Source organism: Cyprinodon tularosa, unplaced genomic scaffold, assembly GCF_016077235.1.
Source record: "Cyprinodon tularosa strain WSP-4 unplaced genomic scaffold, ASM1607723v1 ctg731, whole genome shotgun sequence".
Lineage (NCBI taxonomy): Eukaryota > Metazoa > Chordata > Actinopteri > Cyprinodontiformes > Cyprinodontidae > Cyprinodon > Cyprinodon tularosa.
In genome coordinates, this window is record NW_024039487.1 from 159,173 (window position 1) to 180,211 (window position 21,039).

A 21,039-nucleotide genomic window follows, 5' to 3' on the forward strand; every position below is an offset into this window, starting at 1 on the left:
GTATCCAGCTCACCACCAGGTGGTGGTCGGTGGACAGCTTCGCCCCTCTCTTCACCCGAGTGTCCAAGACATACGGCCGAAGATCAGAAGATATGACTACAAAGTCGATCATCGACCTTCGGCCTAGGGTGTCTTGGTGCAAAGTGCACCGATGGACATACTTATGCCTGAACATGGTGTTCATTATGGACAATCCGTGACTTGCACAGAAGTCCAATAATGAAACACCACTCGGGTTCAGAGCTGGGGCCCGTTCCTCCCGATCACGCCCCTCCAGGTGTCACTGTCATTTCCCACGTGGGCGTTGAAGTCTCCCAGCAGAATGATGGAATCCCCTGGAGGGGCAGTTTCTAAGACCCTCCCCAGGGATGCTAAGAGGGCCTGGTACTCCGTACTGCCGTTCGGCCCATAGGCCGAAACAACTGTCAGAGTCCTCCCTTCAACCCGAAGGCGAAGGGATGCGACCCTCTCGTCTACCGGAGTAAACTCCAACACGAGACAGCTGAGCTGGGGGGAGAAAAGCAGCCCCACCCCCGCCCTCCACCTCTCTCCGCGAGTCACTCCAGAGTAGAAGAGAGTCCAGCCTCTCTCAAGGAGCTGGGTTCCAGAGCCCTGACTGTGTGTGGAGGCGAGCCCAACTATTTCTAGGTGGTATTTCCACCTCCCGTACAAGCTCTGGCTCCTTCCCCGCCAGTAAGGTGACATTCCACGTCCCCAGAGCCAGTTTAAGCGCCCGCGGATCAGGTCGCCGAGGTCTCCGCCTCTGGCTGCCGCCCAATCCCCTTTGCATCGGTCCCTCATGGTACCCCCTGCAGGTGGTGGGCCCACTGGGGGATGGCCTCGCGTCGCTCCTTCAGGCTGGGCCCGGTCGGGTCCCGCGAGGAAGAACCCGACCACCAGGCGATCCCACCTCCGGGAGAGCTTCTCTCAGATGCCGGGGGAGGTTGGAGACATGGAGTCCTAATAGGCTGTGTTCTCTGCCTCTATTGTCGATGCAGCTGCCCATAGCTGTGGCCGTAAGGTTTGCGGTGCCTGTCGTGGTGGCAATCCCCGAACCCAGTGGCGGACACCGATAGTAAGGGATGCTGTCAAGCTGAAGAAGGAGTCCTATCGAACTTGTCACTGAGGTGGTCAAAAAACTCCACGGTGGCAAGGCTTTCGGGGGTGGACGAGATCCGTCCTGAGTATCTTAGAGCTCTGGATGTTGTCGGGCTGTCATGGTTGACACGTCTCTTCAACATCGCGTGGAGGTCGGGGACAGTCCCCCTGGATTGGCAGACTGGGGTCGTGGTTCCCCTCCACAAGAAGGGGGACCGGAGGGTGTGTTCCAACTATCGGGGAATCACACTTCTCAGCCTCCCCGGAAAGGCCTATGCCAGGGTGCTGGAGAGGAGAGTCCGGCTGAATGTCAAACCTCGGCTGCAGGAGGAGCAGTGTGGTTTTCGTCCTGGCCGTGGAACCGTGGACCAGCTCTACACCCTCTGCAGGGTACTTGAGGGTTCTTGGGAGTTTGCCCAACCAGTCCGCATGTGTTTTGTGGACTTGGAGAAGGCATTCGACCGTGTCCCTCGTGCTGCCCTGTGGGGGGTGCTCCAGGAGTATGGAGTCGGGGGCCCTTTACTAGGTGCCATCCGTTCCCTGTACAAGCGGAGCAGGAGTCTGGTTCGTATTGCCGGCATTAAGTCGGACCTGTTCCCAGTGCATGTTGGACTCCGACAGGGCTGCCCTCTGTCACCGGTCCTGTTCATAACTCTTATGGACAGGATTTCTAGGCACAGCCAAAGACCGGAGGGAGTCTGGTTTGGGGAACAGCGGATCTCGTCCCTGCTTTTTGCGGATGACGTAACTCTGCTGGCTCCCTCCTGCCAAGACCTACAGCGTGCGCTGGGGCGGTTCGCAGCCAAGTGTGAAGCAGCCGGGATGAGAATCAGCTCCTCCAAATCTGAAGCCATGGTTCTCGACCGGAAAAAGGTGGCTTGTCCCCTTCAGGTTGGAGGAGAGTCCCTGCCTCAAGTGGAGGAGTTCAAGTATCTTGGGGTCCTGTTAACGAGTGAGGGAAGAATGGAGCGGGAGATCGTTAGACGGATTGGTGCGGCTGCTGCAATAATGCGGATGCTGCACCGGTCTGTCATGGTGAAGAGAGAGCTGAGCGAAAAGGCAAAGCTCTCAATTTACCGTTCGGTCTACGTTCCTACCCTCACCTATGGTCATGAAATCTGGCTCATGACCGAAAGAACGAGATACCGGATACAAGCGGCTGAAATGAGCTTTCTCCGTAGGGTGGCTGGTATCTCCTTAGAGATAGGGTGAGGAGCTTGGTCATTCGGGAGAGGCTCAGTGTAGAGCCGGTTCTCCTCCACATCGAGAGGAGTCAGTTGAGGTGGCTTGGACATCTTCTTCGGATGCCCCCTGGACGCTTCCCTCGGGAGGTGTTCCAGGCACGTCCCAGCAGGAGGAGGCCCAGGGGACGACCCAGGACACGCTGGACAGACTATGTCTCTCGGCTGGCCTGGGAGTGCCTAGGGCTTCCCACAACAGAGCTGGAGGAGGTGTCAGCGGAGAAGGAAGTCTGGGAGTCTCTGCTTAGTCTGCTGCCCCCGCGACCCGGTTCCGGATAAAGCAGGAGACGACGATGAGTACGAGTACAAGTTTTGTTCTCTTTAGTCCATCTTTTTTCAGTATAACATTTTTTTTGTTTTTTGTTTTTTTATCTTAAAAATCTAAATATTTCACCAATCTTGTAGCTTCAAATAAGCATAGGCCTCAAGTCCTTTTTAGTGTCCTGGATAGGATTGTTAATCCCTTGATTAGACCTGGCCCTGTGGCCTCTGTTGAACTTTGTGAGGCTTTTTCTGAGTTTTTCACAGAAAAAATTGTAGCTCTTAGAGACTCGAATACCGTTTTAGATTTAGACTCCCAAGAAATGCCACAATGCACAGCTGTTGTGGATCATTTTCAGACAGTTTCTTTAGATTAACTGACTTCAGTTATTAAGCATCTGCGGCCATCAAATTATTCTTTGGATTGTCTTCCTGCTGGTCTGATAAATGAAATTTTTGTCACTTCCAGCCATTTTATTTTAATTGTGATAAATGCCAGTCAGGCCGTGTCCCATCAATACTTAAACATGCTGTGGTTAAACCCCTTCTTAAAAAACCCAATCTAGACTAAAGCGTACTAGCAACTTTTAGGCCAATTTCCAACTCCCTTTTTTATCCAAGGTTTTGGAAAAATTAGTTCTTAATCAATTTGAGATGCTTTTAAAAGACAATAATGTAACTGAGAAATTTCAGTCTGTGTTTAAAGCTGCACATAGCGCTGAAACAGCTTTGCTTCGAGTGTACAATGATCTTTTAACAGTTGCAGTTTTATTACTTTTAGATCTGAGTGCTGCATTTGACACTGTAGATCATCAGATTATTTTACACAGATTAAAACATTATGTTGGCCTGAGAGGCCCAGTATTTGAATGGTTTAAATCGTATTTAGAAAAGAGAACTTTTTCAGTTCATCTTGACCAATGCTGTTCTGAGGCCAAACCTTTAAAGTATGGCGTTCCCCAAGGCTCAATTCTAGGTCCTATTTTATTTATTTTGTTTTTACTGCCTCTTGGTCAGATTTTCCATAAGTTTGGTGTTTAAAAAAATACACTTAATCAGGCTGAATCACTGAGTTTTAATCGGAGTAGTGGCCTCATAAACAATGATATATAAGAAAAGCGCTGTGACTCATGCCCTTGGATGCTGCCATTGGTTCACTTTGAGCTATTGCAGGCAGATAAACACCAACGCTACTGCCCCACAAGCAGACAGAGAGCCAGCTTTGAAAACAATGGGGAAGTAACCAAGTTTGGAAGGATTCCCAAATTCCCAATGGTCAGATGTTTTTTTTTTTTTTTTTTTTTTTTCCCTAACCAGTAACTTCCAGCATTGCTGCACCAGTGGATGGCCAGAATTCTATGGCTGTAGTTGTATCTCTGAGTCAGACTTGACAGTTTGCATATTCCTGGGGTATTGCCTCTAACATGGAGAAAAATTTTCAAGAGAAAGGAGTGGGCTTAATTAGCATAGAAAGGAGATATGGTGTAGCATATATAAAAAGTAAACACCCCCACATGTTACAAAAAACCAGTGAGAGGGGATATTGCAGCATGTCCAAAAGTTAACATCTTCTCGACTGGTTTCAATTAAGTGACAACTTTACTACAGGGGTCTCCACTTGGGTGGCAATTAATGATTATTTTGCAAATCGATTAGTCTGTCCATCATTTTTTTTTCATCGATTACTAATCTGATAGTCAAGTGTTCCTTACAGAAGACTTCTTACGTATTTAAACCAGGTGAAACTAAATGTTGCAGGATTAAAGTAACACATTTTGTCCCACACTAATTCAGAGTGAGTGTTACTTTAACACTTACTGTGTAGATAGAGCACATTGATAGATTACATTTTTTTTTATATTAAATGCAAAATGATTATATACACTTATATACACACTTTAAAATTTTGGTAGAATTACTGCTCTTTGTGGGTTGCTATTAGGAAGCCTGTCTCTTTTTTTTTCATCCAGCTTGAGGAACTTGTTGTTGCATTCATTTATTGACACAACTCTTAATGCTCCATTTGATTAGAGGATGTTTTTTGGCAAATTATCTCAGTTTTTTTATACAGGGATTAAGAGCTTTAAAGCAGAGGCTCAAAGCTTATGTTCCATTGTAATTTCAGCAGAAAATGTTGACTGACTGATAAGTTGGTTAAGATGAAAGATCATTGTTCATGCTTCTGTGTCTCTGTCTGGATAAAGTCTCATGCAGGTAAAGTGGTGCTAAGAAGCTGGTATGAAAAGAACAAGCACATCTTTCCTGCCAGTCGCTGGGAACCTTATGATCCAGAAAAGAAATGGGACAAATACACGGTAAGAAAAAAAAAATTCTCTTCTGGGTCGTTCTCTACCAATTTTACTCACATGTTGATTGAAATCTATTTCCCACTAATGTTTTGGAACAGTCTCTGCCCACCAACCCAAGCCATTAAGTCCAAATCCTGAGATGACTTTAATAGCCACAGATGTATAAATTCCAACACATAGTAAGGTTAGCTACCTCTAGAAACATCTGTCAAAGAGTGGTCTTTCTCAGAAGCAGGCCAATTTCCAGCTTTGTACTACAATAGGATGCCTCTTTACAATACATTCATGGGAGTAATTTCCTTGCTTTTAAATATTTTATTGTCAGCTGTTGGTGATATCGATATGATAAAATGGAAAAACAAAAAGATAACGAATGACAGACCCTGAGTTATAGAAATCAAGAACACTTATGCTCTTGTTTTTGTTTCATAATAAACCTTAAAATAACTTGTATGCCAAACATAAAACACAGACATAAATTAGAGTAACTTGCAGAAGACATTAATCACTTTTAGAAGGGAAACATAAATTACCCTCAGAAAAAAAAAATCTCGTAAGGTCTGTAAAACCTGGAATTTTTTCCAGATGGTCATGGGATCAATGATGCATTGACAAAGGGGGGGTGGGTTCCCCAGCAAAGAGTCTGAGTCCAGATTTAGTTTATGGAATCCCAAAACCTCTCCTCTGAGCTTTTGTTACCACACAGGCTAATAAAAATGGTTGGCTTTTTTTTAACCACAGCAGCATATTCTGAGGAACATAAGGCATAGAGGTAAATGTTCTTCTACAGAGGGGGCCGGTAAAGATTGCCAGAACTTTATGTTGGGTCTAGATAAGCTACAGGAGCTAGAACAGCTTTTAGAGAGCTGTATGTATGTATCGAACGTGGCAGTATGTGAAAACCTAAACGCATCCTGTTGGTATTTTTCTACAAAAAAAATCTAGCCTTTTTCGGGCCTCTCTGCCCCTCCCATCCTTGTTGACCATCTTTAGCAAACCTTAGGTGACTTAGGTTGGGGTCACCTCATGGCTGTCTCTGGAAAATGCGAGAGGAGCTGAACGGCTTGAAGTGGACGCAGCAAAATTGGTCAAAATTGTGGCTTTGTTCCACTCAACATGTGAGGCAGCTGGAGAAGGTGTGCCACCGGTGTTTAAAAGCTGTAAATAAGTAGGATTCAGAGGAGGGGAATAACAGTGATGTGGTGAAGCAGAGACACATAGAGAAGGAGGTCATAATGTCTCCAACAGATCAGTAAGAAATAGCATAACATGTTAAAACAGCAGATTAAATAATGAACTAAGAATACCCACAAGAAATATTTTTACCATTATAGCAACAATGGGTAATGGAAAGAGATTGATCACTGGCATAAAGTGATGGAGCGATGGGTCTTTAACGTTTTCCAGGCCATGGACCCCCAAACTGATGTCGTGATTTTATAATGGTATTAAATTGTGTTATATCAAACTGGTCCTATAGTCACTCTATTACAGATGGAGTAATGTAATGAGAGTAATTTCTCCCTGGGATTATTAAAGTATTTCTGATTCCTGGTTGATGGGACAGGTGTTGTGAATGAAACGGTGCCCAGCTTGAAAGAGCTCCTGTGTGTCTCTGAATGTGTGCATTGATGACTGAAAGACATCTTCTGCCTCCATTTATCTGTTTACTTCACTGTGTTGAATTCATGTTAATGTGTATTTAAACACATTTCAATTAAATAATTGCAGGGGGGAATATAAAAAAAAAAGTCTAATCAACCAAAAGGTTTGCGACCCCCATGCAGTACCTCCATGGACACCCTAGGGGTCGCAGACCCTCTGTTGAAAGCCTCTGTGATAGAGAGTATATTTGTAGAAAGTGCCTTCTATTAAAAACAGCATGTACCATCATTATGTCCCTATCTAATGCAACATAGAGACGTTTTATGTATGGAGAGCTGAGGGCAGCAGGGTGGATCTCTGTTTTTGAATACAGCTATGACAAAAAGGGAATAGAGTAGCACATAAGCAGTGGTTAATGTAGGTGAAAGTAGAAGTAGTCATACTCTAGAGGAAGACATATTTGGTTGAAGGCCTTTGGATTGAATATTTACTTGAATAAAAACGGTAAAAATAGTGTGGATACAAACTAACTTGAGGTAGAAGACATACCTCTGTGTGGGTGGGTGGGTGTGTATACTGCTCAAAAAAGGGAACACTGAAATAGCACATCCTAGATCCCAATGGATGAAATATTCTCATCAAATACTTAGTTCGGTACAAAGTTTAATGTGCTGACACAAAATTCAGACTAAAATAATCAATGGAAATCAAATTTATTGACCAATGGAAGCCTGGATTTGGAGCCACACACACAAAGTGAAAAAACACACCACAGGCTGATCCAACTTTGATGTCATATATATGTATATATATAAATATATATTAGGGGTGGAATGGTTCACAAAATCCACGGTTCGGTTTGATTCAAGGTTTCGTGGTCACGGTTTTCGGTTCGGTTCGATTCGGTATATGTTGATTGTTACACCAAAATCTCATAAAAAATTTATGAAATTAATGAAAAAATCCCCCAATAAATAATGGATTGTAATTATTTTAAATAATCCGTGGAAACCCTGAATCATTTCTGTATGTTTTGCTGCTTTGAATTGAATCATCTTGCGCATGCTCTCTACCATCTCCAAGGGACTCAGAGGGAAGCAGACGGGAGCCACAGTGGAGGCTGTATGCTTTGCTTTGTGCAGCCGGTCTGGAGCGCAGCGGAGCGGAGCGCTGACAGAGTATGAGGGATTTCGGGGTTAGCATGACATGCTGGTCATGTTGCTGTTAGCATAAACAAAACGAACGAGACAAAAAAACGAAACAAAATAATACGACAGAGCGAGCCAACACTGCACCTGCAGCGCTGGCTCGCTCTGTCGTATTTTTTTTTCTACCCCCGTTTCAGTCAAGTGGCAGGGATGACGCATTAATCACGCGACACAACTAATCGATGATGAAATTCGTTGCCAACGCTTTTAAAAGTCGATTTTTATCGATTTGTTTTTGCAGTCCTAAAATATATATATATATATATATATATATATATATATATATATATATATATATATATATATATATATATATGGCATATCTGTAATGTTGAATTGTGCCTGTATGGTGATAAAATCGCCCAGTTTAGATCAGGAGAGCCCTATTTGAAGTCTAATGTCTCTAGCAGAAGGAACTGCGAGGGGTAGATTCTCACGATTGAAAGTGAGAAACTCTCAAGCCTGCAATTTTATAGCACCAGTTTTAGCTTGGCCCCATACTGTTACAAATCTACCTGCACACATAGCATAGTTCTTGATGACATGGGTAGATTGGGTGTGACGAACCTTGACCTAACCTCATCCTGATGATGGCCTTCATAATGAACCATTTGAAGGTTTGTACATAGGGTAACTATGACCTCACAAATATTCCCCTGGGAAACACTTAGAAATATCCAGAAAAATCCCTGAACCTTTAGGCAATATATTTTAGGTCAGATAATAAACCCCATCTAACAACTATGCAGCTGATTTGCAGTCCACACGTCCGTCATTAGAAGTTCCCTAAGGACTAGTGGGATCCCCTGGGAAAGCAAGGCCACAGAGTTAGTCTGTGCTTGACCCTTGTTAGACTATAGAATAACCAAAATGTTTTGACATTTAAATATTTAACTTTACTAAAGCATTGAAGCCCATTAGAAAGTTAACTTTTCCACCAGTGAGTTTCTGCTCATAGGTCTAAATCATAACGTGCCATTACAAGTCTCTTCATTCAATGACACCTTTTCAACGTTGGCTAGAATTTAATAATTGTTTAACAAAACAAGACGGCAAGATGGGCTAAAAAAATCCCAAGCTGGATTTATACCAAGAGGAAATGAGACCCAGGTGGACTTCTTTAGAAACATCACACCCATGCAATACTGTCTGACGCTCTATTAGACAGTACTGTCTGTGAAGTTTTTTTGTTGCAAATGTGGAAGAGTTGAAGGGGTGTTTAATCATCTTAAGAGGAACTGCTCTCTGAGCTTTTATCACAGTGACCTTTTTTTTGTGTGTGAATTACGATGTGCAGATATGTATAGCAGGAAAAAAGCAGTACTGTGTCTGCCATAGTGCTCACAAGCAAATACAAGATTGTATTTGTTCAACATTTATTTTAACAAATCAATGTTCCTCTTCTTTAGATATCACCAATTATTAGTGATTTCTAGATAAAATAGTTGTGTTTTAAGCTACTAGGGATGAGGAGGTTCACGGATTTACATTGTTGGTCCAACATGCATACATAGGACGCAAGTGCACAAGTAGATTCAATGTACGTTTTTTTCAAATAATTAATTTACCATGCATCTTGAACTGGCAAATACCAAAGTTTCATCATTACCTTTTTTTTTGGGGGGGGAGCATAAATACACCATTTGCTGTGCAACAACCGGGGCGACTTAGGATCCTAGTTTAAAGAGATGAAGGCAAGGTGCAATATCTAATTTATGTGGCGAATATTACAAATATGTCAGCCAGCTGCATTATAGAGTCAATCAAAAGAAGCATAATGAGCTCCATCTTAAATCCCAAAGCATGTGCAAAACAAAAACAAAACAAAAAACTGAATGATAATTAAAGATTTCTGTCAATGTCAGATTAATCAATGCATTAAAACTTTTGGTAAAATTTCCTTAATTCTTTAGTGCATTAAAGTCCACTCCAGGTGCATAAAGAAAAAAATCCAAGCAAAAGGAAGGATGTATTTTTTTTCCTTCCCAAATGATTTGGGCAGGAAATCTTGATTATAGGCTGCAATCAGAGTATAGTAGCTCTCTCTGGTTTGTGATTGATGGTCATTGTTTGTTTAATTAATACAGTTGAAAGGTTTTAGTTATTTTTTTTTTTTAAACATGTATTTATTTGCTCTATAGCAGAGTTATGCAAACCGTGGCTTTGGAGCCACATGCAGCTCTTTAGCGCCTCCCTCTCAGCTAACTGGAGCTTATTCAAAGCAAACAAAATGGAAAAAGATTGATTTTTTTTTTGTTTGTTTCTTTTAATATAGCGTGTTGGAAGAAAAGCAAGCATTCTTTATGTTTTTTATGTTGATGTAAAAATTTGTATAATAAATGAATTTAAACAATAAATTTAAACATTTCTATCAACAAAAATTTGTTTCATAGCAGTGACACACGTTTCGGCGCGGCACAGGGCTGTTGTAAACAAACCGATGGGGCGCTGTAATTAAATGTTACTGGCTTACTTTCGTTTACATAGCCTACTTTCTTTATCAAAACGCTAATGTTGCAGGCTGTGTTTTAATACACTGTTTCCCCAATACGGGGTGAAAAAAAATGGAGTGTATTGCTATTGTGGTTTGAAGAGGACAGCATTTTATTTCCAAGTGGAGGTTTGAATTTACGGCAGTCTTATTATGCATATTCAGTTTTTTTCAAATCGTCAAAATAAAACCAAAAAATATATATACTTTTATTGTATTTCTATTATTCTATCAATTCAGGAAGTCATAATAAATTACTACTGTAATGGAAGTTAAACTTAAAGAACCAAATATCGTACAGCAGATTAGTTGTATGGTGAGTCATTTTCACCAGAATAGGCTGTGGGGAAAATATTGAATCATAAATGCTTATTATGCATTTTTAGCCTTCCCTTAGGAGGCTTTTTTTAATCCTTTTAAATTTTTGCTGACAGATCCGTCTTTTGTTTGTTTTTGTTCAATATGGCTCTTTGAAAATTTTGGGTTCGTATACATGATGAAATGATCATGATTTTTTTTTCTTTTTTTGGTATCCATTTAATGTGCCATACCAAACTCCAGAAAGTTCCACATTAATCACTGCTGTCTTTTCCCACTCTTTGGGAAACAAACCTTATTGTTTTGTCAAATCTAGATGGTGATTGATTATTTTTACATATTTTTTTTATTTTGTGTAAATGGCTCAGCGTTACCATACAAGCCTTAGATCTTCAGTTTTGCCAATTGAGTCCATTAGGACATGTAGAAACAAGAGTAACTTGTGGGATATTTTCCCTCTGAAGTTTTGAATGATGTGTTTATTTTATAATGTTCCAGGAATGTAGACAAACAAAGGAAGTCATTTTTACCCTATCCTTCAGACACAATTCACTGCACAGCTAATAAGAGACATTTTTCTTGCTTTTCATAAAAAAAATTTCTGCAATTCTATTTTTCAGATCCGGTGATTGCCAACGTCTACCTCTGGACTGCTGTTGCAAAGCCTTTGTCATTTATCTCTGTCCTTCACCATAAACCATGTTTCTGTAGCTGGTATTTGAATATTGAACTTTTAATTTTGTTTACTGTTGTTTTTTGCAATTACACAAATTGACACCTGTAAATAACAATGTATTATCCTGTACATGGTTCTCAAAAAAATAAATAAATAAAAACTAGCCTAGGAAATCAGTGCTGAATAAAAAATACTTTACACTGAAAGGCCTGTGATTGAAACCTATACTGAAGACATTTACTTCCAAGCAGTTCTTATGTTGCATGTAGGAAGGAGTGGTTTGATCTGTAAGGCTCATGTTTTGTTAACTTGGGCAGGAATTTCCAGTAACTGCTAAGGCACACACTGCAAACTCTGACAGCTCCACCTGTGGCCTCGGGACACCACTCCCCTCAACTCCTTTTCACTGTCCCTCCTCCCAAGTTCTGAAGTATCAAAGGAGTCCTTGGCGACCAGGTTTTAGATGGAGCAGCCATTCTCTGAGGATAGGTCTTGCAAATATTTTTGTGGCAGTCGTAGAACCATGTGGCGGTCCGTTTTGACATTGTACCAGCTGTTGTTAGTGTCCCAGCCTCTCTGGGCTCGGGCAGAAGGGCCAGTTGAAGTCATTACCCCTCAGATCTGCAGTCTTGAATGCATCCGAAAGGTAAGTTTCGTCTATCTGGGGAGGGCTGCTTCAAGCAGTCACGCTCCTGTTTGTGGTATGTGGATCCATGTAAATGAGTTATAGAGAGGCTAACACTTTCGATTGGAAACGGCATGCAGGAAAAACACTCCAACTTTCAGTGCAGCTAGACTCCATGTGTTTAGGTCGTCCAACTTGGCAGATTTTGAAAATAAAATATTGATATAAAGGAAGAAAGAATTACAAAAAAACACCATTTCAGGAGCACGGTAACCAAAGTTACTTTTGAAAAACATGTTGTATCCTAACAATTAAATCAGATCCGAGACAATATAAAAGCTGAACGGTTTTTGTCTTGTAAGATGTTTGTTTCAGATTATACTATCCAAAGAAACCATAATGGTGTGTTTAGCCATGACTTTAGCATTTCTTATTTGTGACTTATGCAACATTGGTATCAGGTTTTTCAACATTATTGCTGCTTCTGATGTGCTCTAAATTATCCCATAACTGCCTGTGTGTGTTAGAAGGCATGCAATTTTGTCTTTTCATTTACAGCTGTTGGGGGAGATGACAGGGTACGTGAAATAATTCATTTAACCGCTAGCAAAGGGTCACTATGAATATAAATTAAGAGATGATCTTGTATTGTAACCGTCTTCAAAAATGGGAAAATTGTTACAGAGCACTTAAAAAAAAAAATCCAAAGGATAAATTTGTAACTGTTACAGAAATCTTACAGAACCAGATTGGAAAGCAAAGGTTTGTATTTAATGATCCTCTGGCTTTAAATACCAACTTTGTAACGTCAGATTCATTATATAAAAGCTCAGGAACGCTGACATTTTCACTAAATAGCTGTTAAACATTTATGTCCTTTATTACAACAAAACTATAATAAATGGCCCAGGAGGGAAACTGCTATGCCTGAACTAGTATTAAATTAAAATACATAAAAAAAAAAACTTGCACAAAAAGCTTAATAATATGAAGGTTAAAATAATATGTTTAATGAACGGTAGAAATCATTTTTAGTCCTCATAAAGAGAGAAAAAAATGAAACAATCATGTGAAAATGATCAGTCAAATGAAAACGATATATTCAGGTAAAAAAAAGGAAAATGGTTCGTAAACCTGAAATAAGTACAATTTTAAAAGAAAAAAATTATTTACAGAGGCTGAAAACAGTAAATATTCCAAGCATCTAATGTTTCTTCATCCAAATTTCTATGAGATATGTACCCTGCATGTATAATGACAAATTAAGATCCTTGACTTTCTTAACATACAGTGGTTATAAACTCTTGATCAGATCTAGAATATGTGCAGCAAATAAGTAGCATGTTTGTAAATACACACTGTGCTTAATGGAGATTATAGAGTCCACCAGCAGCTGCAAGGAAAGCTTTTTATTAGGGCTCCTGTTATGCATAGACCCGAGGAGGTAATTTTAAAGTCAAGTATTCCATTTTCCTGAGTGTTGTTACCTCATAAATTACTTTCAGATGGGTTGATTTAGACTAATAACTGGATACAAAAAACACCTTGTTTGTTTATGATTTCCATAATTTGACATTAAGGTGATATTTGTTGGTCATTCATCTTTTTGAACATTACCAACTGTTTTTGATACTTTTTCATTTTGGCTTTGTCTAAATGGATTAATTCATTGGCCATATTGGTTTAATACTGCTTTTGCAAAAAGTCCTGCATTGGATTAATATGTGATAAATAAAGAGGACAGTGAGTGTTAGGTTTATTCAATGATGATTATAAAGTTAATGTGTGTGCATATGAAAAATTGAAGAAATAAGATGCTACATTCTGTCCTCAATCAGGAGGGGTCATTGTAATTGTTCTTTCTTCTGCATATAGTACGAAATAACATTATACAAGCTGACAAAATGTTGCAAGAAAAAAAATTTAAACAAATCTCTCTTTTTATATCAGGTAAATAAATCTGATACAAGGAAATATATGCATCCATCCCTGAAAAATCACATTTTATACTACTTTATTTCCAGATTTAAAGATTTTACATATGTATTTACACAATACAAAAAGTGAGATTTGTTTAGATTTTTTTTCTTGCAACATTGCTTTTTAGAACAAGCTGCTTGAAAGCCTAATTCTGTTTCTCAGTATGACCAAAAGAAAATGTAAATAATTTTCAAAGCAAAAATAGTTTATTATTCCCAAAGTTAATTGTTGAAGCAATTCCTGCACAGGGGGGGGGGGGGCAAGCAGACGACCATGATTGACTGGACCATCTTTTCTGATTAGTTGGGGTTATTCATTGATTTCTCACTGACCATTTATTTTAGTTTCAATCCAGACCTTCTATTTCACTGATTGCTAAGCGGCTGTGGGGAGATCTTTAAGCGACATGGTAAAAAATGCGTCAGAAAAGATCTCTACTGCAGCTTTAAGTGTTGTAAGAAAGAGCTGGTATTGAGGCTGTTCTCTGGAAGTCTACTTTCATTTACATCATCTTTAGCAGCTTTAGTTTTAGCGTGTTCTGAGCAGACCAGCCAGTCCACCTTGTGTCAGAATGCAGATTAAAGATTATCCTGGATCTGGCCGATGGCAGTGATGTCGGGTCATCCGAGGGGTCGTTGATACCAGTTTTGAGGGTTCTTGATCAGGAGGAGAATTCAACAATTCAATTCAAGTTTTTTTTTAAAAAGTACCTGTATGTAGTTTAGTCTATAATTTAGTCATTCCCAGATTAAAAACTGGAGGAAATAAATGTTATTATTTTACCTTTACTATTACAGTATTGCTGTTGGAGTAGGCGCTTTAGTTACTTTGCTGTTTTGTATCTAAGCAATTGCATTATGTTTTATATTTCTGCATTAAAACTATTGAACTGAATAGTTTTAATTGCAAAAGTTTCATAATGTGAGAACCTCATACTTCCAAGGCAAGGGTAAGCACACAAGGGTAGGCACACAGGTTGTGTGAGTAGTCCCCAGATGGATTTCATTAAACTGAGTAATAGCTCTAGTGAAGTCAGGGAACTAAACACAGAAGATAGGAAATATTTTAAGTTTAATGTTTTATGTCATAGTTGCTGCTTGAAGAACTGTTTAGACTGAATCTAATTCAGCTAAAAGCTATAAGATACTCTTTAAGTTACATTTAGATTTTATTGTCACTCACAGCTCAGGGAAAGTAAATACCCTGGCACTGAAAGCAAAGCCAGATTTTCCTTTGAGTCTGCTTCGAATTTAAATACCATCCATAACACTTATTCTTTTTATCTCTCATCCATTAAAATGAACACACCTGTACATTTCTAGGATGACAAATGCTAGTTTCTAATGTGGAAAAAGAGAGCCAAAGTTACACAATGGTTTGATTGAAATAGATAAAAAAAATTATTGAAAAGAAAAGCAGGTGAAAAACTAAAAGGCAATGCAGGGTTTCCAAAGAGAAGAATCCTGAGTCTGGACTAAGCTAAGTTTTCTTCTTAAACGTGGGCAAGTCATCGAAAAACTTAATCTTCATTGCAAACTTACATATGTATAAAAAAGAAATCCTAAGGTAATATTAATTATCATTCACAATTAAAATAACATCTGCAACCAAATTCCCAAAGTGTTTTAAATGTTAAATAAAACTGAATTTCAAAGAGGCTGAACTCGAAATAAGAAACGAGTCACAAAAATGCAAACAGAGGATGGGTTTCAAGAGAAGAGTGATGGAGTAGATTTCAGCTTTACTGTTTGCTTCAAATGTCTTTAGTGCTCCTGCCCTGTCATTACATATCACATATACTGGTTACACAAACATATCACTTGAATACGTTTGTGTAACCAGTAGATCCAGTTTGCTGGACTAAGCTTAAAGAAAGGAATGAACGGGTCTTTTTGATTGGGGAACAATGCATTGAAAACAAAGCATGGATAATAGCATGGACTTCAGAGCTATCATTTAATTCAAAATACTTTATTAATCCCACAGGGATATCAATTGTTGCGGTACCTCATGTGCAGTTTTTAAAGAGATATTATTGGTTTTGATAGCTGTATGTGTAAACAAAATAATAGAGTCAGAGTCCTGATAGCCGTTTACTACCCATCAGAATTTATATACCTACACAGTTCTGCTACAGAAATGAACCACACCTCAGTATCTCTTACCATACTGCATAAGAAAAATATTAAAAGGAACCTTATACAAATATAAGATTCTTTTAAAGAAACAAAATAAAAAGACTTCCAGACTTCAAATTTTCCTTGAAATAACACAGAAGGAAATCCCCAGTATGCTTTGTTCACAATAACAACGAAGGAGAGAAAAAAAAATCGTTCAGTTCAGGAGTCTCTTACTCAAAAAGAAAATTAAATCACTGTCCAAGTGTCCCTTAAAAATGGTTTCTCGATTCTCCTTTCAAAAATTAAAACTGGTAGCTGGACAGAAAAAAAAAAAAAAAACTTAGAGCTGTTGTATTTATGTTGTGTGTGTGTTTGCCTGCAGAATGGTCAGTTAATTTCAGGACGTCCTCATTGATCACCAGGTACCTCTGCAGTCTCTCGCTCTGTTGTCCAAATATACTCAAGGCCTGCCATTTCCACAAGGGTTGGAAGAAGAAGCTTACTGTCTCAAACTGCAGCTGAAGTGCTAACAGAACATTGCACTCCCAATGCACACAAAAACAGCTCTAGTTAACTCTGGGTTACGTCCTCCCCCACTTAGACTGTGACGTCCCTGTCACTGCTATTTGCTATAGCATGTTCAAGAAATCCCGGGTTGTTGCTGCCCTGACTGCTGAGCTGCAGCTGGATGAAACTCAAGCCATCCAATGGAAATGGACAAAAATGGTTTGCAAGTCTGGCATGACTAGGGACAGAACAAACAACATGTGTTTACTGATGAGTAAAGACAATGCTAACAAAATTGACTGCATGCTACGCTATGCTAGATGAATTTGTGTTGAGCTGTTGCTGAAGCTTGGACAAGCTTTATTTCACAAAGGGTTTATTTCACAAAGGGTTTAAGTACTTATATAACACTTAGATGCTCATTACATTTAGATGACCAAGTATGATCAAGAGTCGTTTATTATTTCTTGATTATGCAAATCATTTAATAAAACATAATTTGGCCAAATAATGCTTTATTCGCCTCATGGATTTGCCTTGTAAAATGGTCTGAAAACATTCCAATTTGTCTAAATTAGTGAAAAGCTAATTTGATCATATTCCTCCAAATAAACTTTGGTTTTTAATCAAAAGATCCATCTTAAACTGTAATATGTTTTTAGACCGTTTTCCCCTTCCTCTTTGAACATAGTAGTTAGTTTAGTTTAGTTGAGTTTCACTAATGTTAGTTGAGAGTGTTAAACTGAAATATGTTTGACTTGGAGCTGAATGATTTTTGTTTATAAACTCTTATATTTCGAACAGATGTGGTGAATTTATTCTATATATGCGCAGAATTAACTGTTTGACCATGATTAGTGCTCAAATTACTCTTTCATTTATTGTTTTAACAAACAGCTAGTAGGGCGTGTGTTCATAAACAGTATATAACAGCGGAAATAATATCTGATTAAATAAGATATTTTACCCCCCCTACTGGGGAGGGCAACAAATATCTTAAAGTATCAGAAATATAAACTCCCAGCTGGCTGGGAATTGAAAAGAACATAATATCACGACATTTAATTGGCGTCCCAGGTTGTTTAGCCCATTGAATATAATACTGATCTCTGGTTGGATACGCCTGTGCATAATTTGAAGTGATCATTTACTACCAATTTTGTCCCAAGTGTCCATTGAGTCAGGATCCAATGTCAAAAATTCAATGCAAACTAATTCAAAGGGACCTGTGACCTTGATAATAACCAGCTTGGATGCTTTTTGGACCGTAGACTTATGCCTCACACATCTTTCACAACCTTTGCATTTACTTTTGATATATTTTGACATCTTTGGCCAGTAAAATCTTGCTTTGGCTAGCTCTAGTGGTCTTTCTATGCCCGTATGACCTACATCATCATGATCGACTTTTTAAGTCCTCTCTTTTTGACTACTGGTAATGACCAGCTGATTAAAAGCCTCACCTCTCTGGTTGAGAACTTTACAAAACAGTATAACATCCATCAAAAGTAACTTTGTCCTCCCCCTTAAAAGGAGAGCTACCTCTGGTCCCTCAGATCTTTTATCGACTGTCTCAGCATCTAGCTCAGCTTCTATATTCTGAATAACTCTCAACAATGTGCTCCCTTCCCTCTGAAGCCTATGCCACTCCTCCACATTACCGGCAAAGCTTAATGACCTACCTCTGGAAGTAGATCTTCTAAATCATCAGGATAAGCACTTTCATCACATAGAAGTGTCTCAACTGCTGGTATCCCATTGTCAGGATCCTGTTCATTTTGTGTGACTGTATGAACATAGATGCTGTGACGCATACAAAAAGTTAGAGCTCTTCCCCATCCATAAACTGGAAATTCTCAGTTGCTGGCATGATCCATCATACTAGAGATTCTTCTGTCTATCTCTTGAGACTCTTCATCATCTTGAAACTACTCCTAAGGTCTCCTGGAGGGCCCATCAGCATCAACATTCTGCTTACCATATTTGCAATAAATGTCAGAATTGTACAATGACAGAGCAGCAAGCCACCTGGGGCTTGTGGCATCCAGCACTGCGCTTTTCACCAAATATGTCAGCATATTATTATCTGTAAACATGGTGAAATTAGCCCCATACAAAAAGTCATGAAATTTTCCAGTAACCGCCCATTTTAGAGCCAAAAACTGTAACTTATGCTCAGGGTAGTTTTTCTCACTTTTGAAAGGCCACGACTGGCATATGCTACAACTCGGGTTCGCCCGTTTTGAACCTGATAGATAGCTGCACCTAAACCCGTTGTGCTGGCATCCGTGTGGAGCAGATATGGAAGCTGCCCGTTGGTAAAAGCAAACACAGGTGGTAAGGTCAATGATAAGCTCAAATGCTGCTTGGCACATAGGGGTCAGTTCTGCTCCAAGTGGGTGTGACTGTTTCCATAGCCAGTGTTTAGTGCCTTTGTGCCTGGGGGCTAAGTCACCTGACAATTCTAGTGTAATCCCTTAAAAAGCGCTGATAATAATGAGTGAAATCTAGAAATGATCTGAGTTCTTTGGCTGATTGAGGCCGAGGCCATTCTCTGACTGCTGCAACTTTGTCAGGGTGAATGGCTGAATATCCTGACCCGATATCACAAGGCCTTCACTGTGGTCTGAAAAAACTTGCATTTAGAGGGTGACAGTTTGATGACCAAAATCTGCAATGCATTTAAGGACTTTCATAAGTCTTTCCTCATGTTCCACTAGCAAGCTGGAGATAATTATGCGGTCACCAATAAAGCAATGACTTCCTGGAGGTTAATGCCCTCAAGTGCCTTCCCCATATTTCACTGAGAGGTTGCTGGAGAGTTGGTCAGGCCCTGGGGCATCCTCCTGAATTGCCACGTGCCAAAAGGGGGTGTGAATGCTGTCTTTGGCCGATCTGCAGGTTCAACCTCCAGCTGGTAATATTTCAGTTTATTTATATAGCGCCAATTCACAACACATCTCAAGGCAACCTTTGAGCATGAGGAGGATTTGTCATTAACGTGAACAAACTGAAATCGATCAGATAAATAAGATTTAAACCAGTCTAGTGCTGTTCCTTTAATGCCAACAAAATATTCAAGTCTTTCTAAAATAATATTATGTATCAAATGCAGCAGTGAGATCCAACAGGACGAGCATAGATACAAGTCCATTATCTGAGGCCATGAAAATAGAATTAGCAACCTTCACCAGAGCTGTTTCAGTGCTATGATGAGCTCTAAAGCATGACTGAAACTCTTCAAAAAGTTCATTATGGTGTAAGTGATCGCAAACTTGTTTGGCAACTACTTTCTCAAGAATTTTAGATAAAAAAAGGAAGTTTGGATATAGGTCTATAATTGACCAAGTGGGTCAAGAGACGGTTTCTCTTGACCCAGATGAGAAGGTTTAATTGCAGATACATATCCCTGTAACAGAGATAGATTAATCGCATCTAAAATGGAGGAGGAGATCGAATAACCTGGTTGGAACTGGATCTAACATACAAGTTGAAGGCTTAGATGAAGACAATAGTTTTGCTAACTCTGAGAGTTCAACTGGATCAAAGCAGTCTAAACCCAGTTCAGATTCTATGACTACCTCAGATGCTGCCCCATCCTTCAGAGACAAACCAATCGCGGATAGAGGAGTGCTAATGATCTTATTTTTAATTTAAAAAAAGGCAGATGGCAAGAAAAAAACAACAACAACTTAGAGCTCTTATATTTATGTTGTGTGTGTTTGTCTGCAAAATGGTCAGGAAATTTCAGGACTTCCTTATCGATTACCAGGTACCTCTGTAGTCTCTCTTTCGTCCAAATAAATAATATCATCTAACGATGAAATGTCACATAAGTGAACTGGAGGAGCACAATTGTAACAAGCTTACTGTCGCAAACTGCCACAACCAAGAGCATTGAACCCCGAATGCCAAAAAAACAAAAACAAATAACAGCTGTACTTACTTCTGTGTTACGTATGCAGAAAGGATCCTCTCTATCATTCTGTATTACACTGGGTGTGGAAAAGGCTCTAACTAAGTTTGTGGTTGTTTAAAAATCTGATGAAGAGGATGCTAATTGTTGTCCATTATGTTCTTCATCATATGAAGAATTCTTCTTGTTAAATAATCTCCAGAGGTTCTAGAGGAGTCGCTAGAACAGAGCCAGCCTTCTTTATCTGCTTGTTGAGCTTTTTTAAGTAATTTTCTATAATGCTGTACACAAGCAGATTATGACCAAAAAAATTAACCCTTTCCACAACAGACTTAAAGAAGATTTGCAGCATCTTGCTGCAAAGGCTGAATGGCAGACCCTTCCTTTAGAAGCAGTCTACAATGTGCGCTGTCGCTTCTTGTACATGACTTAGCAGATGTGTCTCCATTAAAGTCTGGTGTCCAGGTGAACACCAAGATATTTATACTCCACAACCACCTAGACTTCTTCTCCCATGATTTTATTTGGAATCAATTTGTTCATGTTTCTTCTGAAATCTTTAAACCAATGTTTTGTTGGCATTCAACATCAGATGATTGTTTCCACACCATGCCATAAAAGTGGTTCACTAGCTCCTTGTATGCAATTGTTGATGCCTCCACCTGAGTCTTCTGAAGTTTCTCA

At 39.6% G+C, this 21,039-nt stretch overlaps 2 protein-coding genes across 2 annotated transcripts in view; both read left to right on the top strand.

Moving 5' to 3' along the window:
- The window catches only part of fam50a (family with sequence similarity 50 member A), a 33,638-nt gene extending 22,230 nt beyond the window's left edge, over positions 1-11,408 (top strand). Inside the window, exons 12-13 of the mRNA XM_038269608.1 lie at positions 4,805-4,915; positions 11,152-11,408. Of these exons, the coding sequence (XP_038125536.1) occupies positions 4,805-4,915; positions 11,152-11,160 (120 nt within the window). The 3' untranslated portion in view covers positions 11,161-11,408. The remainder of the gene's footprint in view (positions 1-4,804; positions 4,916-11,151) is intronic.
- An 87-nt stretch (positions 11,409-11,495) lies between these two features.
- si:ch211-207e14.4 (interleukin-17 receptor D) overlaps positions 11,496-21,039 on the top strand; it is a 46,076-nt gene continuing 36,532 nt past the window's right edge. The window contains 1 exon segment of the mRNA XM_038269607.1: positions 11,496-11,853. Within this exon segment, the coding sequence (XP_038125535.1) occupies positions 11,671-11,853 (183 nt within the window). The 5' untranslated portion in view covers positions 11,496-11,670.